The 23142-nt window shown below is 36.9% G+C and overlaps 1 protein-coding gene across 2 annotated transcripts in view; it reads left to right on the forward strand.

The window, feature by feature from the left end:
* Window positions 1-23142, forward strand: part of HDX (highly divergent homeobox) — a 217687-nt gene that overhangs the window by 176004 nt on the left and 18541 nt on the right. For both annotated transcript variants that reach the window (XM_081043668.1, XM_081043669.1), the window contains 2 exons: window positions 8740-8819; window positions 19089-19172. In XM_081043668.1, the coding sequence (XP_080899794.1) occupies window positions 8740-8819; window positions 19089-19172 (164 nt within the window). The remainder of the gene's footprint in view (window positions 1-8739; window positions 8820-19088; window positions 19173-23142) is intronic.

Below are 23142 nucleotides of genomic sequence, written 5' to 3' on the forward strand. Positions count from 1 at the left end.
GGAAAGACAACCTCTTCAATAAATGGTGCTGGCAGAATTGGATAGCTACGTGCAAAAGAATGAAACTGGACTGCTATCTGTCACCATGTACCATAATTAATTCAAAATGGATCAAAGACTTAAGCATAAGACGTGACACAATAAACTGCTTTGAAGAAAACATAGGTACTAAATTTATGGACCTTGGGTTCTAAAGCATTTTATGATTTTGACTCCAAAGGCAATGGAAGTAAAAACTAAAATAAACGAATGGGATTATATGAAACGGAAAAGCTTCTGCACAGCAAAAGAAACTATTGACAAAATAATGAGGCAAGCAACTGAATGGGAGAAGATTTTTGCAAACAGTGTCTCTGATAAGGGGCTAATATCCAAAATATACAAGGAACTCATGAAACTCAACAACAAATAACCAAACAACCCAATTGAAAAACGGGCAGAGGACCTGAAGAGACATTTCTCCAAAGAGGACATACAAATGGTAAATAGACATATGAAAAAATGCTCAACATCACTAATTATCAGAGAAATGCAAATAAAAACCACAATGAGATATCACTTCACCCCAGTCAGAATGGCTATCATCAACAAGACAAATAGTAAAAAGTGTTGGAGAGGCTGTGGAGAAAAAGGAACCCTCATACACTGTTGGTGGAAATGCAGACTGGTGTAGCCACTATGGAAGGCAGTGTGGAGGTTCCTCAAGAAATTACAAATAGAATTACCATATGACCCAGCAATCGCTCTCCTGGGTATCTACCCAAAAATCTGAAAACATTTCTCTATAAAGACACGTGTACTCCAATGTTCATTGCAGCTTTGTTTACCGTGGGCAAGACATGGGAACAACCAAAATGTCCTTCGATAGATGAATGGATAAAGAAGTTGTGGTATATATACACAGTGGAATACTATTATGCGTTAAGGAACGATGATATAGGAGCATTTGTGACAACATGGATGGATCTTGAGAGTATAATGCTAAGTGAAATAAGTCAGACAGAAAAAGCAGAGAACCCTATGATTTCACTGATATGTGGTATATAAATCAAAAACAACAAAAGAACAGGACAAACAATTGAGAAACAGAAACATAGACACAGACAATAGTTTAGTGGTTACCAGAGGGTAAGGGGTTTTGGGAAGTGGGAGATGAGTGTAAGGGGGATCAAATATGTGGTTATGGAAGGAGAACTGACTCTGTGTGGTGAACACAGAATGGGATTTATAGATGATGTAAATCAGAATTGTACACCTTAAATCTATGTAATTTTACTAACAATTGTCATCTTAATAAATTTTTAAAAATTCCACATAATGAGATCATGCAGTGCTTTTCTTTCTTTACTGGCTTTTTTCAATTAGCATAATATCCCCCAAGTTCATCCATGTTATCACAAATATCATAATCTCCTTTTTAAGGCTGAATTATATGTATCACAATTTCTTTATCCATTTATCTGTCAACAGACACTTAAGTTGTTTCCATATCTTGGCTATTGTGAATAATGCTTCAATGAACGTGGGAGTGCAGAAACCTTTTGGAGGTACTGACTTAATTTTCTTTGGGTATATACACAGAAGAGGGTTTGCTGGATCATATGGTATTTCTATTTTTAATGTTTTGTGGAACCTCCTTACCTTTTTCATAATGGCTGTACCAATTTATATTCCACCAACTGTGTACAAGTTTTCCCTTTTCTCCATATCCTCATCAACACTTATTGTCTTATTTTTTTATTTTTTAATGACTCCAACTAAATAGTCTCCCACATTAATTCATCACAACAAAGAACGTTCATCTACTACAATAATGATCTACTACTCTTAGAAATGTTGCTTATTACAGCAATCCATACACTATAACTTATTACATGTTTATTTTTGTTTTATTGGAATTCTAGTCAATTGAGGTTGGAGCATGTTAAATGCATTGCAATGAAAGAAAGTATGGTGGAATGTGACAAACACCACACTAGTAGTCAGGTAACCTGGTTGCAAGTCCTAGATTTTTTACTAGCTGATAATGTGACTTCAGGCAAAGTGTTTAATTCATTTGTCTTCAGTTTCCTCACCTTCAAAATAAAGGAATTATTTTGCATCATCTTTATAATATTTCTCAGTGTGTCCCTAAATTAGAATTCAAATAATAACAAGTAGTTATACCATTTGTCCATGAGAAGTATTTTTCATTTGACTTCAAGCAGAGAAACAGTTCTCTTCTGACAACTTTTTAAATGAACACTTATATTGAGGTTTAATTTATAATACATATCAGAAAATTCATCCATTGTAAATGTAGAATTTGATAATTTTAGTAAATTTAATAGAGTTGCACAACTATCACCATCACTAAAATTCAATTTTAGAATATTTTCATTACTTCAAAAATTTTTCTTGAACCCATGTGCAGTCAATCCCCACTCCCACCTCCAAATCCAGATAACCACTGATCTGATTTCTGACTATATAAATTTGTCTTTGCTGGGAACTTGACATAAATGGAATCAAGCTATATATTGTCTTTTATATCTGTGATAGATATTTTATTGATCAGGATATTAACATTATATTTTCCAGTTTGTTTTTAGCCTTTTAAATTTGCTTATGGAGTTTTCTGATGTCAGAACATTTTTTTTCTGTAATTTTTATGTTTTCAAATATGCCAATCCTTTCCTTTATGATGTCTGACTTAGTGTCGTGATTACAAAGTTCTTCCTTGTACTTCAATTATGTAAACATATCCCTGTATTTGCTTCTTGTATCCTTATGGCTTCATTTTTACAACTTAATATTTATTCCACCTAGAATTTATTTTGCTTTAAGATGTGTGAGGAAAATATCTAATGTTATTTTTCCAAATCATTAACCAGTCTCCCCTCACTATTTGTTAAACAATCTACGATTTTTCCAGTGAGTTTAAGTAGTATATATATATATATATATATATATATATATATATATATATATATGATCTCCAAAAAATGTGTACAAGTGGATACTTTGGTCAACATCACTCTAGTAGTAGTTTGCTGTAATCAGAAGTGCCTGGATGCTGATGTGAACCACTTTCAGCACCTCTTGTACTTGCAGAAGTCAAATGTGACTTGTATTCATCTTTTGTTATACGTATATATTGAGTATTACAATTTTGTTACAGGTTTTCTTTCTTAAAATGTGTACACTTTTTTGGCACACTCTGCACATATATATGAGTACACACACATATATATATATATATATATATGTGTGTGTGTGTAAACATATAGTATCCATATATATGTATACATACACACACATATGCATTCACAGCAGTGGACACTGCTACAGGGTTGATGTTTGCTTGGCCGTGTCCGGCTGCGGATCAGCGACATACAGTGGTCTCTCTTATATGGCTGTGTGCCCTCTAAGGGCGCCCCCAAGTCATTGAAAGTGACAGGGGTACCCATTTTACCGGGTAAGTAATGCAGCGCTGGGCTGCCAAGATGGACGTGCAATGGTTTTTTCATACACCGTATAACCCACAAGCAGCTGGCATGATTGAATGCTACAGCGGGCTTTTGAAGCAAGGCCTCAGGGTGTCAAAACACCCTCCCACGATGCACGACTTGGCCTCACGTCTGTGGGACATCTTGAGAATCCCGAATGATAGACCACAGAAGGGAAAGCCCACATCAGTAGAAGCTCTGCTACATAGAACAGCTGCTCCCATTCAGTTACAGGTTACCACAAGTGAGACTCTGTTAAAGCCAGGCTATGGCAGAAATGGAAACATTTTGCTGCCAGCACCCACATGCTTGAAAGAAGGGGAACGGCAGCAATGGACTTGTCCCTGGTAGGTCAAAAGCCCCCACTGTTGGTGGTTGGGCCTGATAGCCCCATGGGGGGCTGGTTTGACCCATGATTTGCAAGTGATGCCAGTGGTGGTCGCCGAGTGGCCACCACAAGTGACTGTTGTATACGGAGGTCCTAATGCCAGGATGATTTTGCAGGGAACCTATGTGCTCTTGCTATGGCCTATTATGGGGTCCCCTGTTCTGTTACATGTTGAAACTATGCAAGGAACCCCAAGCACTGCCATAAAGGTCTGGTACCACAAACCAGGAAAGGTGCCAGTGGCAGCTACCCTCCTTTCCCAAAAAGGAGGACAAAAAGCTAGCGTGTATCCTCCCAGATGGAAGGGATTTGCCATTGTTGGTTCCTATGACTACTATTTCTTTCTGTCCATAGGTGCCTATAGGCTAATATGACACGGTGCCCTTCACGGAAGACGCTTGTCACATAGATTGTGAGGTGAGACCCTGGAGGGGTGGAATGTGGGGACAGAGTCCCAGAGAGCAGTTTCCAGGCTCTCGGCCTCATGTGGAAAGGTACTGGCTCGGTTATTTGATGGCCATCAGCTGTAACGTACCACCATGTGGTGGAACTGTTGGATGTTTGCTTACTGTGTCTTGCCCAGCCACCAGTGAGACTGTGGTGCAGGAAGACCCCTTGTTGGGGTGCAGGCGTATGTTTGCTTCCTGTGTCTGGACAGACCGCCATTGAGAATATGTAAGCACCTTGGCTGTGAGCCACTATTGTTCCAGCACAGTACCATGAGAAACCCTGGCTGTGCACAAAAAGTAGGTGGACATTGAAGGACACCCCCTGGGACACTGCTTGAACTGGACTGAAACTTTTTCTCATGAGCTGGGTTCCTGACACAGGAAGCAATCATCCGCCAGTTCCACTACTTGGTGGTACATTCCTAAGCAAACAGTCAAGCGGTCCATCAAATCAGGGATGGAGGGCAATTCCCCATAGTCCACAGTCATTTGCCAGGGTTGTGCATTGGCCTCATAATGTGTGCTCTCTCCTCAGGGTGAGGGCTACAAGTCCTCCCCAACTTGGGGGTGAGGGATGACCTTGATTTCACCCACATCTTCCACTGAGGACTCAGCAAGCGTTTCCTCCTGGGACTACAAGACCCGCATCTGGGCTGCCCCAGCAAGCACTTCCCAGCCCACACGGCCACAATGACCTTCATTTTCTCTGGCCTGTGCTGGTTGGAGAGCCATCCATGTCTTCCCACTCCTCCACAGGGGTCCAGCTCTCCAGCAGCTGCACAGCTTTTCCTATGCTTGTTGGACAGTCATCCACATCTTCCCACCCCTCCACAGGGGTCCGACTCCTGAGAACAGTGGCCACCAGGCACTACACACTGTGTGGAGGCCACATGTCCTCCTGCCCAGAGTCAGACATCATTCTTACCTGACTGGAATCTTGCTTGCCACAGCAGGTGTTCAAGTGAGTGATGGCCCCAGTGTAAGATATCCACAACTCTAGGAGCGTACAGCAGAAGCGGACCACCAAAAGGCAGGCAACACCTGCTATAGCCAATAGGTTGGTGTGCCATCCAGAGGCTCGAGAAGACCACCAATTCACAGAAGGTTCACGTTTCTCCCAGGCAGATCACATTTCCTACTCCCGGCGGCACTCCTCATGGGCTTCCTGAGACTGAGTGTTCATACACACAAATTGTTCCACCACCTTTCGGAGAACTTTGGCCAGCATCATATCCTGCTCGCTGCGCCATGTGTCTCTGCTTCCACTTTTCACACCAGAACACAGGATATGGTGAGGCCAAAAAGGAACAACAATAGAGACATAGATAGGGGAGTCATACCACTATATTCTCGATGGCCGCTGGGTCGGAGACACAGGAAGCAGGAGCCACAATCTGCTGTCTGCTTCTCTGCCAACCAACCAACCCCCTAGTGTAGCCATGGCAGTTATATTAGTGGCTAATATCTAACTGGTTACAGCTGATGGCCAACTAGTCACAGCTGATGGCCATCTACTACCTGAGCCAGCACCTTTCCACATGAGGTCGAGAGCCTGGAAACTGCTCTCCTGGCTCTGTCCCCACATAGAGATACAGAGATAGAATAATCAGAGTAGCTGCCCATACTATTTCAAAAACCTAACTTAAAATTCAAGGTCTCTTGTAATATGGCTGTCGAAGAAGGAAAAAATGTCTTTAAATCAGGACTTACATTTTATAGGTTAAAATCAATTTAAAATCACATTAAAAGTTTCTAGAAAAAATTCTACAAGTGAAAACAAGGATTATTTTATAAAACACAGTAAATGGCAGGTTTAGCCAAAGTCACCCAACAATGCTGTTGATCTTTCAGCAGTTTCAATTCCATTTTGCTTTTGAGAACGTAGGTACTTCCCTGATACAGAACTTCTGATGTACCTCTAACTTCCACCTTCTACCTCCCACCTTCGCTTCTCCCATTTCCTTTTCCTTTTTCTGTGTGGAGCTGAAGAGAACGGAGGTGTGGTTGGTATTGATTTTAAAAAAAAGAAAGAAGGAAAGAAAGGAAAAAAAAGAAAAAAGAATGAAAAGCTACCTGGATTTACCCCTCACCCAAGTGCAAACTCTAGCAAAGTACCAAATGACTGAGCTCCTTAATTTCAAGTTCTGTGTCTACCAAAATATATTTATTTTGAACAATTTTAAAGATTTTTACTACTCTGGGAAGCAAATTGTTTAAATAAAGGAACTATTAACACCTATAATGTTAAATTTTATAACAGCGTCTTTTCAGCTGTGTCTATTATGCGGGTGTGTGCATGAAAGGTAAGTCTCCATACAGCTACTTAGTGTGAGCCTGTGGTCACCACAGAGTCCCCTCTAGAGTTTTCATTGATTATAATTCCACTTATTTGTTTATTTTCCAGTTATCAGAGCTGTTTTTCTTGAGAAATAATCAGACACATTGACAGTGTTTAGCTTTCAAACTTTCACTAATGCGGAAGCTATGTGGAAGCAAAAGAAAACATGCCTTATTACTTCACACTGTGTTATTTTAGAAATCCTCAAATCAGTTTTTATTTACATCTTATAAAATAATTAACTTTGCATAGGTATTTTGCCAGTAAAGCAGAACTGTGTTTATGAGCAAGTGAGAATAGATATAGAAGGCATGCCTATAAAGAATGATACCAGTAATGATCTTGTTGATAAGCAATATAACCCCTATTCTGAGAGCACCAGTACTAATACCAGGTCTGAAACTAAACCTGATGACAATTTCCTCTCCCTTCATTTTATTTAGTTGTGATTACAAAGAATTTGAAATGCCTGTGATTTAAAATGTTTAAATAACAAATGGATAATAATTTTCTCTGTTTATAAATCATTCTTTTATTTTAAAAAGTTAAATTGAATTTATAGTGCACTTTGCATTAAAACTCTGGTAACATTTCCCTAGATGTCTTTCTTTTTATTAAAGTTTATTGGGGTGACAATTGTTAGTAAAGTTACATAGGTTTCAGGTGTGCAATTCTATAATACATCATCTATATATCACATTGTGTGTTCACCACCCAGATACCTTAATTTGTAATTCTCTGTGTCCTCATATGTGAGTTCTTGAATCAGCCATGTTTTCCACCTAGTCATCCGCATGTTCACACAGAGCTAACGTATATGTCTTTCTATGGTAAGGAATGACTAGGAAAAATCTAAAGAGGGTTGATAAATATTTTTGTTCTGCTTTTTGTGGTGAAAAAATTATCGGTTACCAAGGAGCTGAAAGCTTCCACTAGTATTTATGCATATAATCTCCATGATGTGGCTGTGCAGAAAGAACAGAGAGAAACATTGCTGCCCTGTTCTAAACTGGGATTATTTTGTAGATACCCTAATGCTGTGAATTTGCCACTTCCCTTAATTCAGCTCAGAGTGCTTCTTAGTAGACTGTCTCCTCTGAATTGATTTTCCCTTCTTTTATTTCTCATTTTTAGTATATTGAATTTTGATCATAAAATAAATACATGTTCATTATAGAAATATTGGAAATACAGTGAACAATTTGGAAATAATCCTATCCCTCAGTGATAACCATTCTTAAAATGGGGATGGAGCAATATTTTTGCTAGTGTCTTTGCATACAGGTGTGTGTGTGTGTGTGTGTGCGCGCGCGCACAGGTGCATACATTCACATACATATGTCGTTTTACAAAAAGACATTGGAAATATACTATATTTATAGCCATATATCCTGTATTTGAAATTTATTTTATCACTTTTCTCTTATTACAATGAAAAATGCATGTTCATTGTACAAAATATTTAAATATAAGTAAGCAAATGGAAGAAAATAAGAATTATCAAAATAAGTAAAATTAGACAAAAAGAAGAAAAATAAAAAGTGCCTGTAATTCCATCCAGAAAGAATAATGGCAATGCTTTGATGTAAATAGTGTCAGTCTTTTTTTTTTTCTTCATGCATATGTACATGTTTTTCTTTTAGAAAATTAAGATCACGGTGTACATACATAATAGGTTTGGTCACCTTCATTTTTTTCACATTCTAGTATATCATGAATATTTTCCTTTTTATTAATTATTTTCCTACTTCATTTTTAGCAGCGTCATATAATTTATTATAGAGATAGGTCCTAAATGATTTCTCCAATCCTCCATTGTTAAGCATATAGATTTCTTCCATTTTCTTAAATTATAAACAGCGTAGTGGTGACCATCCTTGTATTGGACCTATCCACACTTATTTCCTTAGAACACATTTTTAGAAGTAGAATTGCTCATCAAAGAATATATGAAGTCAATTTGCCATTTGTGTCTTTTTACAAAAGAGAAATTATTTAAGTGATCGTGAAGAAAGCATTCTCAATAAAATTTTGAAGAGTGAAAAAGGATATCATGGCCCTTTTTTTTTTCTACAGAAGAGTCCAATGAAGTGGTTCCAAATGAAGCAAGCACTCATAAGGAGGAGGACCACCATGCAGTATCCACAGATAATGTGGTATGTACATTTTGAAATTCTTTCCTCGTTACATAATGGATTTCAATGGTATTTTTCCAGTTAGTGACAATGTTAGCGATGTCAGAATAAATTCTTGCTCCACTTCACAAACTAAAACAGAGCTGTTACCAATGAAATTATATATATTTGAGGATTTAATAAGTGAAATTTAAAGCACTATGATTTGAACCTCAGATATTTTTATTTCTGAGCTTTGCAAATATAAAAACCTTACTACACACATGACAGTTTATACATAACAAGTTATTTTTCTTCAACATATTTAACAAAGAGCAGATTTCTTCTCATTTGACAGATGAAAAAAAAATAAAACAGTTTAGCTTGAAGTCATGAAAGAAGCCTTTGTTAGTTCTGGAATTGTATCCAAGGATACCTTACTCCAAGGCCTCTGTAGAGACCATGCCTATCTAATATACTGTGTTTGGAATCTTTTCTTCTTTCTAGTTATATTGGACTCAGTTATCTTAAACATTACATTAATGGAGGAAATGCAATATTAAGCGATTGTATAACACGCACAGAGAGACTGTGTGTGGATTAAACTGCGTTTTATAAAATACAAACATTATTGGTACATAGAGATGTCCTCTAAGCAGCTGTTTTAGCAGCATCTGTTTATATTCTGCCTCTATCAAGTAATACAAAATCAAGATGCTATTAAAGTCAGACATAAAGGCAAATGTCATTGTGCTTTTGTTTTTGCTTTTGAATAACTGTTTTGTGGTTGACTACAACCTTTAAAAATGATCCTTATAATGAATTTTTTTATTACAAAAATGGATGTAACTTCAAGATTTACCTTGGTTTTCATTACAAACATTATTTATCTGACTATAATCTGACTATTTCTAACTATAATCCTGCCACATCTCCTTAATAAAAGTTGAGAACATAAAATACAGTTTTGTTCTTTTTTGTTAAACATCAACAATATATAACACTGTTTTCCACATGCAGAATATAGTTTAGGATTGCATTTTATTGACTTTAGTCCTGATTTAAGTTGAAGTTTGACCCTTCTAACACTAAATTCAATGGATGCATAGGAAAACAAGCTTTTGTTTTATTTTATTAGTTTCAGGTGTAGAGAACAATGTAATAGTTAAACATTTCACCCCTCAAAAAAATGATAATCCCCCTTCCCCAATCTATTGCCCCTCTGACATCGTAGATATCTGTTACAATTACATTGACTATTCCCTATGCTGTATTCCATATCCCTTGACCATATATATATACATATATATGTGTATATATATACATATATATATACATATATATGTATATATATATGTAATATAGTTGACATACAATATTATTCATTTTCAGGTGTAACGTGCAGTGGTCAGGCATCTATACCGTCCATGAAGTGGTTTTCCTAATAAGACATGTGCCCGTCTGACACCATACAAAATCTTGACAATGTTATTGATTGTACTCCCAAAACTATTTTTTATATCCTTTGGCAATATTGTACTTACCAATTTGTGCTGTCTAATCCCCTCACCTTCTCCCTCATCCCCACAGCCTTACCACCTAGCAACCATCATTTTTTTCCTCTATATCTCTGAAACTGTTTCAGATTACTTTGCTCATTTATTCAGTTCTTTGGATTCCACATATAAATGAGATCATATGATATTTGTCTTGCTCTGACTGACTTATCTCACTTAGCATAATTTTCTCTAGGTCCATCCATATTGTTGCAAATGGTACGATTTCATTCTTCTTTATAGCTGAGTAATACTCCATTGTATAAATGTACCACAGTTTCTTAATCCAGTCATCTACCAATGGGCATTTTGTTTTTTTTCAAGTCTTGGCTATTGTGAATAACGCTGCAATAAACATAGGGGTGCATATATTTTTTCGAATTAGTGTCTTGGATTTTTCTGTGTAGATACCTAACAGTGGAATTGCAGTCATAAGGTAATTCCATTTCCAGTTTTTTGAGATACCTCCATACTGATTTCTATAGTGGCTGCACCGATCTGCAATCCCACCAGCAGTGCACAAGGGTTCCCTTTTCTCCACAACCTAGCCAGCACTTGTTGATTGTTGATTCATTGATGATAGCCATTCTGACCGGAGTGGAGTGAGGTGGTATCTTACTGTGGTTTTTATTTTCATTTCTCTAACGATTAGTGAGATTGAGAATTTTTTCATTTGTCTGTTGGCCATCTATATATCCTCTTTAGAGAAATGTCTCTTCATGTCCTCTGCCTGTTTTTTAATTGGGTTGTTTGTTTTTTTGGTGTTGAGTTGAATGAGTTTTTTATAAATTTTGGATATTAACCCCTTAACAGATGTATTATTGACAAATATGTTCTCCCATTCCGTAGGCTGCCTTTTTGTTTTATTAATGGTTTCCTTTGCTGTGAAAAAACTTTTTAGTTTGATGTAATGCCATATGTTTATTTTTTCTTTTACTTCCCTTGCCAAGGGGATATATCAATAAAAATATTACTCAGGGTAATGTCTGCAAATTTACTCCCTGTATTTTCTTCTAGGAGTTTTATAGTTTTAGGTCTTACATTTAAGTCTTTAATCCATTTTGAATTTGTTCTCATATATGGTATAAGGAGGTTGTCCAATTCCATTTTTTTGCATGTGTCAGTCCAATTTTCCCAGCACCATTTATTCAATTGACTTTCTTTACCCCAGTGTAAATTCTTCCTTCCATTGTCATAGATTAGATGGGCATATAGGCATGAATTTATTTCTGGGCTTTCTATTCTGTTCCATTGATCTGTTTTTGTGCCAGTACCATACTGTTTTGATTACTATAGCTGTGTAGTATGATTTGATATCAGGTAGCATGATACCTCCCACTTTGTTCTTATTTCTCAAGATTGCAATGGATATTCAGGGTCTTTTATGGTTCCATATAAATTTTAAGATTATATGTTCTATTTCTGTGAAAAATGTCCTTGGTAGCTTGATAGGAATTGCATTGAATCTGTATATTGCCTTAGGTAGTCTGGACATTTTAACTATATGAATTCGTCCTATCCATGAGCATAGTATGTGTTTCCATTTATTTGTATCGTCTTTGATTTCTCTCTTCAGTGTCTTAAAATTTTCTGAGTACAGGTCTTTTACTTCTTTGGTTAAATTTATTCCTAAGTATTTTATTGTTTTTGAAGCAATTGTAAATGGGATTTTTTCTTGATTTCTCCTTCTGATAGTTTATTATTGGTGTATACAAATGCAACTGATTTCTGAATATTAATTTTGTATCCTGCTACTTTACTAAATTCATTTATTAGTTCTAATAGTTTTATGGTGGATTCTTTAGGGTTCTCTATATACAGTACCATGTCATCTGCACATAATGACAATTTACTTCCTCCTTTCCTATTTGGATGCCTTTTATTTCTTTTTCTTGTCTGATTGCTGTGGCTAGCACTTCCAGCATTATCTTGAATAGGAGTGGAGAAAGTGGGCAACCTTATCTTCTTCCTGATCTTAAGGGGAAAGGTTTTAGCTTTTCCCCACTGAGTATGTTGTTCACTGTGGTTTTATCATATATGGCTTTTATTATGTTGAGATATTATCCCTCTATTCCCACTTTGCTAAGAGTTTTTTTTATCATAAATGGATGCTGGATTTTGTCAAATGTTTCTTCTGCATTTATTCATGTGACTATATGATTTTTATTTTCATTTTATTATTGTGGTGTATCACGTTAATTGATTTGCGGATATTGAACCAACCTTGCATACCAGGAATGAATCCCACTTGCTTGTGGTGTATGATCTTTTTAAAGTATTGCTGAATCCAGTTTGCTAATATTTTGTTGAGGATTTTTGTGTCTATGTTCATTGGGATATCAGCCTGTAGTTTTCTTTTTATGTAATGTCTTCGATTTTGGGATCAGGGTGATAGTGGCCTCATAAAATGCTTGGGAGCCTTTCCTCCTTCTGGATTTTTTTGGAACAATTTGAGGAGAATATGTGTTAATTCTTTTTTGAAAGTTTTTTGAAATTCACCTGTGAAGCCATCTGGTCCAGGACTTTTGTTTGCTGGAAGCTTATTGATTATTGATTCAATTTCGTTGATAATAATTGGTCTGTTCAGAGTTTCTGTTTCTTCTTGAGTCAGTCTTCAAATATTGTATGCTTCTAGAAATTTACACATTACTTCCAGGTTGTCTAATTTGTTGGCATATAGCTGCTCATAGTAATTTCTTAAAATTTTCTGTATTTCTGTAGTATCTGTTATCACTTCTCCTCTTTCATTTCTGATTTTATTAATTTGGGTCCTCTTTCTCTTTTTTTTGGTGAGTCTGGCTAAGGGTTTGTCAATTTTGTTTACCTTTTCAAAAAAACCAGCTCCTGGTTTCACTGATCTTTTGTATGGTTTCTGTTGGTCTCTATTTTGTTTATTTCTGTTCTGATCTTTATTATTTCCTTCATTGTACTCCCTTTTGGCTTATTTTGCTGTTCTTTTTCCAGTTCCCTTAGGTGTAAAGATAAACAGTTGATTTGAGATTTTTGTTTTTTGTTTGTTTGGGTAGGCCTACATTGCTATGAATTTCCCTCTAAAGACTGCTTTTGCTGCATCCCATAGATTTGGTGTTGTTGTGTTTTCATTTTCATTTGTCTCAAAGTATCTTTTGATTTCTTCATTGATTTCATTGTTGACCCACTCATTATTTAGTAACATGTTATTCAGGCTTCATGTATTTGTATGTGTTCTGGGTTTCTTCTTATAATCGATTTCTAGTTTCATAGCACTGTGGTGAGAGAAGATGCTTGATATGATTTCAATCTTCTTAAATGTATTGAGACTTGTTTTGTGGCCTAGCATGTGGTCTATCATGGAAAATGTTCCATATGCCCTGGAGAAGAATGTATATTCTGCTGATTTGGGGTGAAATGTTCTAAAAATATCAACTAAACCAACTGGTCTAAAGTGTCATTTAAGGCCATTGTTTCCGGGTTGGTTTTCTATCTGGAGGATCTGTGCCCTTCTTTTTCTTTTATTGTAGTCTTTATTTTAAAGTGTATTTTGTCTGACATAAGTATTGCTACTGCAGTTTTTCTCGTTTCCATTTGCATGAAATATCTTATTCCATCTCTTTACTTTCAGTCTGTGTGTGTCTTTTGATTTGAGGTGAGTCTCTTGTAAGCAGCATATGCATAAGTCCTGTTTTCTTATCCACTCATCCACTCTTTTAATTGGAGCATTTGGTCCATTCACATTTAAAGTGATTATTGATAGGTACATATTTATTGCCATTTTGTTATTCACATTTCTGGTCTTCCGTTGTTAGTTTGTTTTCCCCTTTCTTCTGCTTAAAAAAGCCCTTTTAACATTTCATGCAATGCTGGCTTCGTGGTAATGAATTCCTTTATCTTATTCTTTTCTGGGAAGCTCTTTTCCTCGCCTTCAATTTTAAATGATAGTCTTGCTGGGTAGAGCAATCTTGGTTGTAGGTGTTTGTCTTTCATCACTTTGAATATTTCCTGCCACTCCTTTCTGGCATGCAGAGTTTCTGTAGAAAAGTCAGTTGATAGTCTTATAGGAATTCCCTTGTAGTTAAACTGCTGTCTTTCTTGCTGCTTTTAGGATTCTCTCTTTGTCTTTAACCTTTGCCACTTTAACTATGATGTGTCTTGGTGTGGGCCTGTTTGCGTTCATTTTATTTGGAACTCTATGCACTTCCTAGGCTTGTATGTCAATTTCCTTCACCAGGTTAAGGAAGTTTTCAGTCATTATTTCTTCAAATGTCTCCTTGATCCCTTTCTCCTTCTCTCCTCCTTCTAGTAGTCCTATGATGTGAATGTTGTTGTGCTAGACGTTGTCCCATAGGTCTCTTAAACTATTTTGATTGTTTTTTTATTCTTTTGTTGTTGTTGATATTCCTATTGGGTGACTTCCACTAACTTGTCTTCTAAATAGCTGATTCGGTCCTCTGCTTCATTTTGTCTGCTCATAATTCCTTCAAGAATTCCTTCATAATTCTTTATTTCAGTTATTGTATTCTTTAATTCTGACTGTTTATTTTTTATGATTTCTGTATCCTTCTTTATGCTTGCTCTTTCTTTGTCAAGTTTCTCACTAAGTTCCTTAAACATTCTTATCATCAGTGTTCTAAACTCTGTCTCTGATAGGTTGTTGCCTCTGTTTCATTTAGTTCCATTTCTGGAGGTTTCTTCTGATCTTTTATTTGGGACATGTTTCTTTGCTTCCTCATTCTGGTTGTCATTCTGTGATTGCTTTGATGTATTAGGTAAATCACCTATGTCTCTCAGTTTTTTCTAGGTGGTCTTATGTAGTATGTGTCCTTTATACTCGAATTGCAGTCTCCCAATTCTCCTGTCCAGTATGTTCTAGAGGTGTTGCTGTTGAAGTTTACCTTTAATTGTTTTTGACTTGTCAGAGGGTTAGATTGACCCTTAGCTGATTAACTGGGAGAATTATCTCCACTCACAGTATGTGAGCTGCTGTGTGGAGGTTGACCCCTTAGTGAGGCTCAGCCCCTGCAGGCTTTTGTGCCTATAGAGAATTTCCTTTGAGAGCACTGCTTGTATGTTCAACCAGGTAGTGCTCTGGTTTGGTTGGACACTGGCCTCTGGGTGTATTTCTGGTATCTCACGGGTGGGGCTCCCACTCAGGGCCATTTCAGCCCTGTCTGTTACCATCCCATGGCTACCTTGTAGGTGCCTTCAAGCTGTATACAGTTGGCTGCTGCTTGTGCTGGGCCTGGAGACATGTACTGGTGGCTTCTCTGTGATCTGAGGCTGGCTGCTACCGATATTGGTCCTGAGGCAGTTTAGCAAAAAGGCCCAGGGCCCCCTAGACCTGTTCTCAGCTGTTAGTTGCACGGACAGCCCAAGTGTTGAAAGAAGCTTCTTAGAAGCATGTGTCTGGCTGGTTGACCCAGTGTTGAGTGTTCCCCTTGGCAATGCACACTAGCTGGGCAGGATGGAGTCCAAGTGAGTCATGAAATGAGACCAGTGGTTTTTACAACATTAATGCAGATTCATCTCTTATGCCAGTACCTGGCCTGTGACTCCCTTGTATATTGCCCTAAGGACACTGCAGCCAACTGCCACGTCAAGCTCACAAACTTCAGAGAGCTGTTCCCAGGTGGCTGTGGTGCAAGTTTGCGGTCACTGAACACTACCAAGATGTCCCCAGGGCTCCATGGACTGTCTGCTGTTGTAAAATACCTTTTCCACAGTTTGTGGGTGTGGGGCCAATCACCCAGGCACCCAGAGTGCCCCTGGCAATGCAGCTGTAGGTGGGTGAGGTGGTGTTACAGGTGGCTAAAGGCTGTGGTCAGTGATTTCTACAAATTCAGTGTAGCCTCATCTCCTGGACCAGTGCTGGGCCCATGCCCACTTTGCAAAACAGAAACTAAACAAGGCAAACAAGCAACACCAAAAAACAAATACACTGCCACAAAAACATGACAAACAATGAAAAAACAAGAGAAACAAAAATATATAAAAGAAACAAAAACAGCAGAACAAGTCAGAAAAACAGTAACCAAAGCAATAACAGGACAAACAAACCAGAGAAACAACAACAACAAAACAAACAAACAAACAAAAAGAATAATGACCAAAAAGATGAATAAGGGGAAAAAAGGACACAAAAGATAAGGGGGAAAAAACGATAATGATTTAAAAAGGGGGGAAAGAAAAAAGAGAAGGAGAAAAACAAAAAGGTCTTCCTCTGCTTTAATCTGCAGGTCACTTGCTCAGTAACAGAGAATGTCCGGTCTACTCAGCACCAGCTGTGTGGAGGGCAAGGGCCCAGCGCGGCTTGGGCCGGCCTCCCTCTCAGGCTCCCTGGCTTCCCCCTCTCAGGCTCGCAGGCTCCTGTGAGCTGCCTGCAATTGACTGGTGTAGGCTCCGGGACTGTTTTCACCACCAAAAATCCCCACAGTTTGCTGTGAGCTGTCCGCTGCTACAAAAACCCTTTGTGGCCTGAGGAGGTAGGGGCCAGGCACCAGGGGCCCAGGGTGCCCCCAGCAAAGCAGCTGTAGGTGGGTGAGGCAGGCCCCTAGGGCACCACGGGGTGGTCAGTGGCCCCCACAAAGTCAGAGCAGTGTGTGTGGGCTCCTGCACCAGCAACCAGCCCACACAAACGCGACTCAAATGCCTTGGCCAGATTCACGCCACCATGCAGCTCCCTGCCCAACACTCTCAGGAAAACTCTCAGTCTCTGCCTGTCTCAACCAGCAGCCTGTGGGGGAGAGCACCCGAACAGTCAGGCCTCTCCCTGGAGATGCTGCACAAGCAGAAAACAAGCTTTTATTTTGAGGCAAAGACGTGTTTTCATTATGTAGCTCGTGGTAATCGTTTTCCACAAATATTAATTGTGCTAATATTCTTAAACCCCATAAAATAATAATCTGCTCTAGATTTGAGTTACAATATTACAAATTATATATGATTATTTACAAGTTGGAACCTCTTTCCACCTAAAGATATGTTCATTATTAGCCTGAATTTCTCTGCACTGGATCTCCCCTGCAGTAAACATTTGAAGATAATGAATGAAGTCATGGCATAGGATGACTCACAGTGACTTAGGCACTTAACTTTTCAAGAACAATTGATTTTCAGAGGCAAAACTCCAAACTTTCAAGGATGGATCTCTTCTGTCTGTAACTTTTGAGTGCCCCCAGTTACTCATGGATAACAAATCACAAAGACATAGGTATAAGACCTATTTATATGCACAAATCTAAATAGTGCCCTTTGGTGCCTTCCTCCCTACATTACTTAGCTCCTATTCCCCAGAACCAATCCAAATATATAGAGAATCTAAAAAACAACATCAAAAAAGTATCAAATCTGAGATCTGGTGAAAGCCGACATGATTAAGCCCTAAGTTTATAGCGATTATAATAGAAAACAAAACATTAGATTCATCTCCAGGCAGCAGTAGAAAGCAATTTCATTACAGCTGTTCTCCTGACTCAGAAGCCTGTAGGTCACAAACACCATTATGGTATTGTATCCTCGTAGGCAATATATCAAATATGATCATTCCAAGTTTGTTTGTGACTTTTAATCACCATATATATTGCTGGATAGGAGGCTTGATTTCAAATTCTGCCTAAGACATATTGCTATTAGTGTGCTTGTTCTGAAAAGACTGCCTAGTGACTAACTCTAGCTTAGCTTTTCTTTTTTAAATTTTCTTTGGGTTGGCAGGGTTCAAATGTTTAAAAGTGTTTTGGGAGGCAGCCAGTTAGCTCAGTTGTTTAGAGCGTGGTTCTCTTAACAACGATGCCGGTTCAATCCCCACATGGGCCACTGTGAGCTGTGCCCTCCAAAACGAGATTGAAACAATTACTTGACTTGGAGCTGATGGATCCTGGAAAAACACACTTAAATAAATAAAAGGGGTTTTTTTTAAGTGTTTTTTTTTCTTAACTGTTTTTCATGTGCAACAGAAAAATTTAGAACTTAATTTGTCTTTTGGTTTTGCTTTAAAAAAAAAAAAAAAAAAAACCTTTCCATGATTAGAGAACTTGCCTTGCCCTCATGGCTGGAGCTTATTGGTCATTCCATCAGTGCTAAGTTGTTTTGTCTATTATTTTTCTAAATATTTAATTAGTACCTTCTGTGTGCAAGATACTGTACAAACTATGCTGTACCTTAATTTTAAAGCTAAGGGCAGGTTAGCCTCTCTTTCCTCCTTCTTATTGTTCAGTGAAGGATACAGGTCAATGTGCTATTTTGATCATTACATCATACATATCTGCTTTCAATTGTTTAGTTAATGGAGTGCAGTAAATAACAGAATTTTTTAAAATGCATTTGACTTTGGAATACATGTAATACGTGACATTTTGCATTAGAAGTTGCAAAGACATATGTGGAGACTTAAAAAAAAAAGCCCTTGCAACCAATTAGGTATGGTTACCATTACATACATACCCTTACAGGAAGGCCTGTCACTGGAGTGCCTTACTTAAGCAGAATTTGTATGCCTATTTTTTAAGAGATATTGTGAAAGTTTTTTCTTCTATTTTAAATAGTATTACAGTAATTTTCTACTTTCTAAGTATTCATCAACTAAACGTAGAGGGATGTGGTTCAGATACACACTGGATGTGACACGGAGGAACCAGTCAGTTGTCAGAGCTTATTCCGATAACCTAGACTAGATAATCCCATCACTAAAACTAAACATTGAATGTATATGCTCTCTATATTGTTGAGTATAGTGATGATGATCAGGTATGTATTTATGAAAACTTCTCTACCTGTGTTACAGAAAATAGAAATTATTGATGATGAAGAAAGTGACATGATAAGTAATTCTGAAGTAGAACAAGTGAATTCTCTCTTGGATTATAAGGTAAAAGTAATTTCAAATTGTGAATTCTAAAACTCATAGACACAGATAACAGTTTAGTGGTTACCAGAGGGTAAGGGGCTGGAGGGATTGGTAGAAGAGGGAAAAGGGAGTCAAATATGTGGTAATAGAAGGAGAACTGACTCTGGGTGGTGAGCACACAATGTAATATATAGATGATGCATTATATAATTGTACACTTGAAACTTATATAATTTTACTAATCAATGTTACCCCAATAAATTTAATTTTAAAAATGTGAATTCATTAACAAAAGCCATTAAATAAGGATAACTTTTATAGTACTTGTGTACTGGTTTATTTCACTGCCATTTTGTAAGTAAAACATCCTGGGGGTCCACATCGACTCCCTCTGCAACTTGGATATCAGTCAGGGTAACGGGAATTTTAATTAATTCTGGCTTATTCAGTGGTTATGGTTATAAGCATAGAGGATGCTGAGTGGGAGTAGCTATTGATTGTGTACAAGAAGGTGGGGCAGTGAATATCGGTGGTTGATGTGAAATTTATGGCAATGTTTTTTTAGTATATGTGCTGCCAAAGTGAGCACAGGCAATGCTTTTTTAAAGCCAACGTTCTTTCTTTTTTCTTTTCTTTTGGCAATGTTCATTTTTAAATGGTGGTAAAGGGGAAATTTTTTCCAGATTTTTTATTTGCTAATTTTATCTTGTATTGCAACTTCTAAAGATCAATTTTTTTGTCTTTTCTAAATCTTTTTATTTAAGTATAGTTGGTATACAATATTACATTGGTCATATTAGTTTCAAGTGTACAATGTGATTCAACATTTTTATACCTTATATAATGTGATCATACAACTAATTCTAGTAATCATTTTTCACTGTACAAACTGATCACAATATTATTGATTATATTCCTCTTCCCCTTTTCACCCATCCCCCACCCTCTCCATTCTGTTAACCATACCTTTGGTCTCTGTTTTTTAGTCTGTTTTTGTTTTATTTTTGTTTGGTCATTGTTTTGTTTTGTTTAGTTTTAAATTCCACTTGTAAGTGAAACCATACATTATATTGAAGACCATTTTTTAAACATAATTGTATACCTGTTTTATAAGTTTGAAAACAATCCCTAAAGCAAATACAGAATGAATATGAATAGAGATGACCTTTTCTTTGTTGTTTTTTTAACTGCATATTTTATTTTTATCTATTTATTTATTTTTAATTAAAGTTTATTGGGGTGACAATTGTTAGTAAAGTTACATAGGTTTCAAGTGTACAATTCTGTAATACATCATCCTTTTTATAATGGCCCATGTTACTAAACTGAAAAGCTTACCTTGACAGCATGCCATGCATAATTTTGTATTTATTAAATCTTGACATAAGTTATCAGTCTATATGTTCATATATTTTCTGCATAGATGTGTAATTGCTTTCCTTTTGTTAATCAGTATCCTATCTTAGAAGATAACTTTGGGGTCTTCTGAAGTTTGGGCCACACAATCATTCTTCCCATGAACAAAAGTTCTTTCCTTGGAATATCATAAGAGTTCAAAACAGAGACTAGTACTTAGATATTAACAGAAAATAGCATTTAATCAGAAAATACAACACTGTCATTTCCTCAATTTTTTTTACTATAATTGAAAGTTATGCAACAGATTCTGTTTTCCAAATGATCGTAACATGTCAGACTTTAAAATATTGAATGTTGTAAACACAGAAGAAAATTATCTTTTGAAATTTATTTTTGAGTGTCAAAGAGCACAATATAATCCTGTATTCAAACTGTATTTCCAACTAATAAAATTGTAAAGTTGTTGGTTCTGAAGTACAAGAGATCATCCTAATCTCCCCTACATGATCATATAATATTTCTAAATGCCTAGTGCAGGATTCAAGTGGCTCTACAAGCCACCATTTGGCACAGGCTATGGAAACTATAGATGAGAAGACTGGATTGCACAGCCATTAAGTGTGCTCCACTTAACACTCAAACAGTTCAAATAGGTCTGGGCCCAGAACTTGAGAATTCTTTCTAGGACTGGTGTTCTAACCCACTAGAGAAGGTTTGAAGTGGAAGACCAGGGCAGAGCAGAGAGTCCAGTCCAGAAATGTTAAGTAACATTTTCATTGAAACCTAACGGACAATTAATGATCCAGTGTTTTCCATTGCTGTGGGAACAAGAGGTCCTTCACTACCCTATTAGGGATACCTTTTATAACACATCAGCATCCTGCATAAACTTTTTTGACTCAAAAATCAGCACCTATATATAAAATATATGCTTTATAAGCATTATTAAAAATATTTCAGTTCACCTCATCTGTGACTTTTGTTACCTTAATTATAAAGCAAGTGTAAGTGAAACCTCCTATAGCAGTTCACACTGCTGATTTTAGGATGTTGATTTGAAACAGCCTTATCAGTTTGGAAATTTAATATTTCTTCAGAGAACATTATTGTACTCTATTTGCATACACATATTAGTACTCCTTGTTTTGGGATCAAAATCATTTTGTTGGTTTCTTAAGCATATTCATCATAAGCTTCTTGAAAGCAGAGACCTTACTTATCTATGTTATCTGTGCTTAGCCCATTGGTGTCAAGAAACTAGTTCTGAGTGAGTGAATAAATTAAAGTATTCTTGGAAATACTTTTAATACATTATTGTGCAAGCACTTGTTTATATAAAATCAATTAAGACAAGAAGCTGGATCATTATAACTTTTTCCCCACACTAAATTAAACAGTATCCCATGATTCTTGGGATTCATTATAAAAAAAATAAAAGAATGTTTCTGATGTGTTACTATGCAACCAGCAATGTTCAGTTTTGACATAGTGAAGTTTCTGATTGAAATATATTCCTACAGACTGGTGCAGCCGCTATGGAAGGCAGTGTGGAGGTTCCTCAAGAAATTACGAATAGAATTACCATATGACCCAGCAATCGCTCTCCTGGGTATCTACCCCAAAAATATAAAAGCATTTCTCTATAGAGACATGTGTACGCCAATGTTCATTGCAGCTTTGTTTACGGTGGCCAAGACATGGATACAACCAAAATGTCCTTCGATAGATGAATGGATAAAGAAGTTGTGGTCCATATACACAATGGAATACTATTCGGCGTTAAGGAAAGATGATATAGGAGCATTTGTGACAACATGGATGGATCTCGAGAGAATAATGCTAAGTGAAATAAGTCAGACAGAAAAAGCAGAGAACCCTATGATTTCACTGATATGTGGTATATAAACCAAAAACAACAAAAGAACAAGAGAAACAAATGAGAAACAAAAACTCATAGACACAGACAATAATTTAGTGGTTACCAGAGGGTAAGGGGGTGGGGGGTGGGTGATGAGGGTAAAGGGGATCAAATATATGGTGATGGAAGGAGAACTGACTCTGGGTGGTGAACACACAATGGGATTTATAGACGATGTAATACAGAATTGTACACCTGAAATCTATGTAAATTTACTAACAATTGTCACCCCAATAAAATTAATTTTAAAAAAAAAGAAATATATTCCTAGATATCCATATTGCTAGGAGTTCTAACTAACCCAAAATGCTTATGAGACAAGTTGGTGAGCTCATTCCCTGAGGCATGAGTGACTATATCATAAAATAACACCTCAGGCTTGGCAGCCATTAATAGTCTGCTTAGGGATCAAAGTTCTTGTCCCATAAAGCCTTGAATGTTCCCTACAATCAACTTGGAAGAGACTTGACAAACCTTACTGGGAATGTAAGGAAGATTTTAACAAGAAAAATGAGCTAGATCTTGTCTTCTGAAATTCAGTAACTGATGTTACCTTACTAGGCTCCTCTTACAAATACTCCATTTGCTAAGGGAAATCTCTAAAGCACACATAAAGTACTGCCTGTAATCTAGGAAGTGTTTAATAGATTTGCAAAAAGCAAATCTGAGAAGAAAATGTCTGCAATATTAAATTATCTTAAAACTGTTTACGTT

The sequence above is a fragment of the Rhinolophus hipposideros genome (assembly GCF_964194185.1).
Source record: "Rhinolophus hipposideros genome assembly, chromosome: X".
NCBI classification, from domain to species: domain Eukaryota; kingdom Metazoa; phylum Chordata; class Mammalia; order Chiroptera; family Rhinolophidae; genus Rhinolophus; species Rhinolophus hipposideros.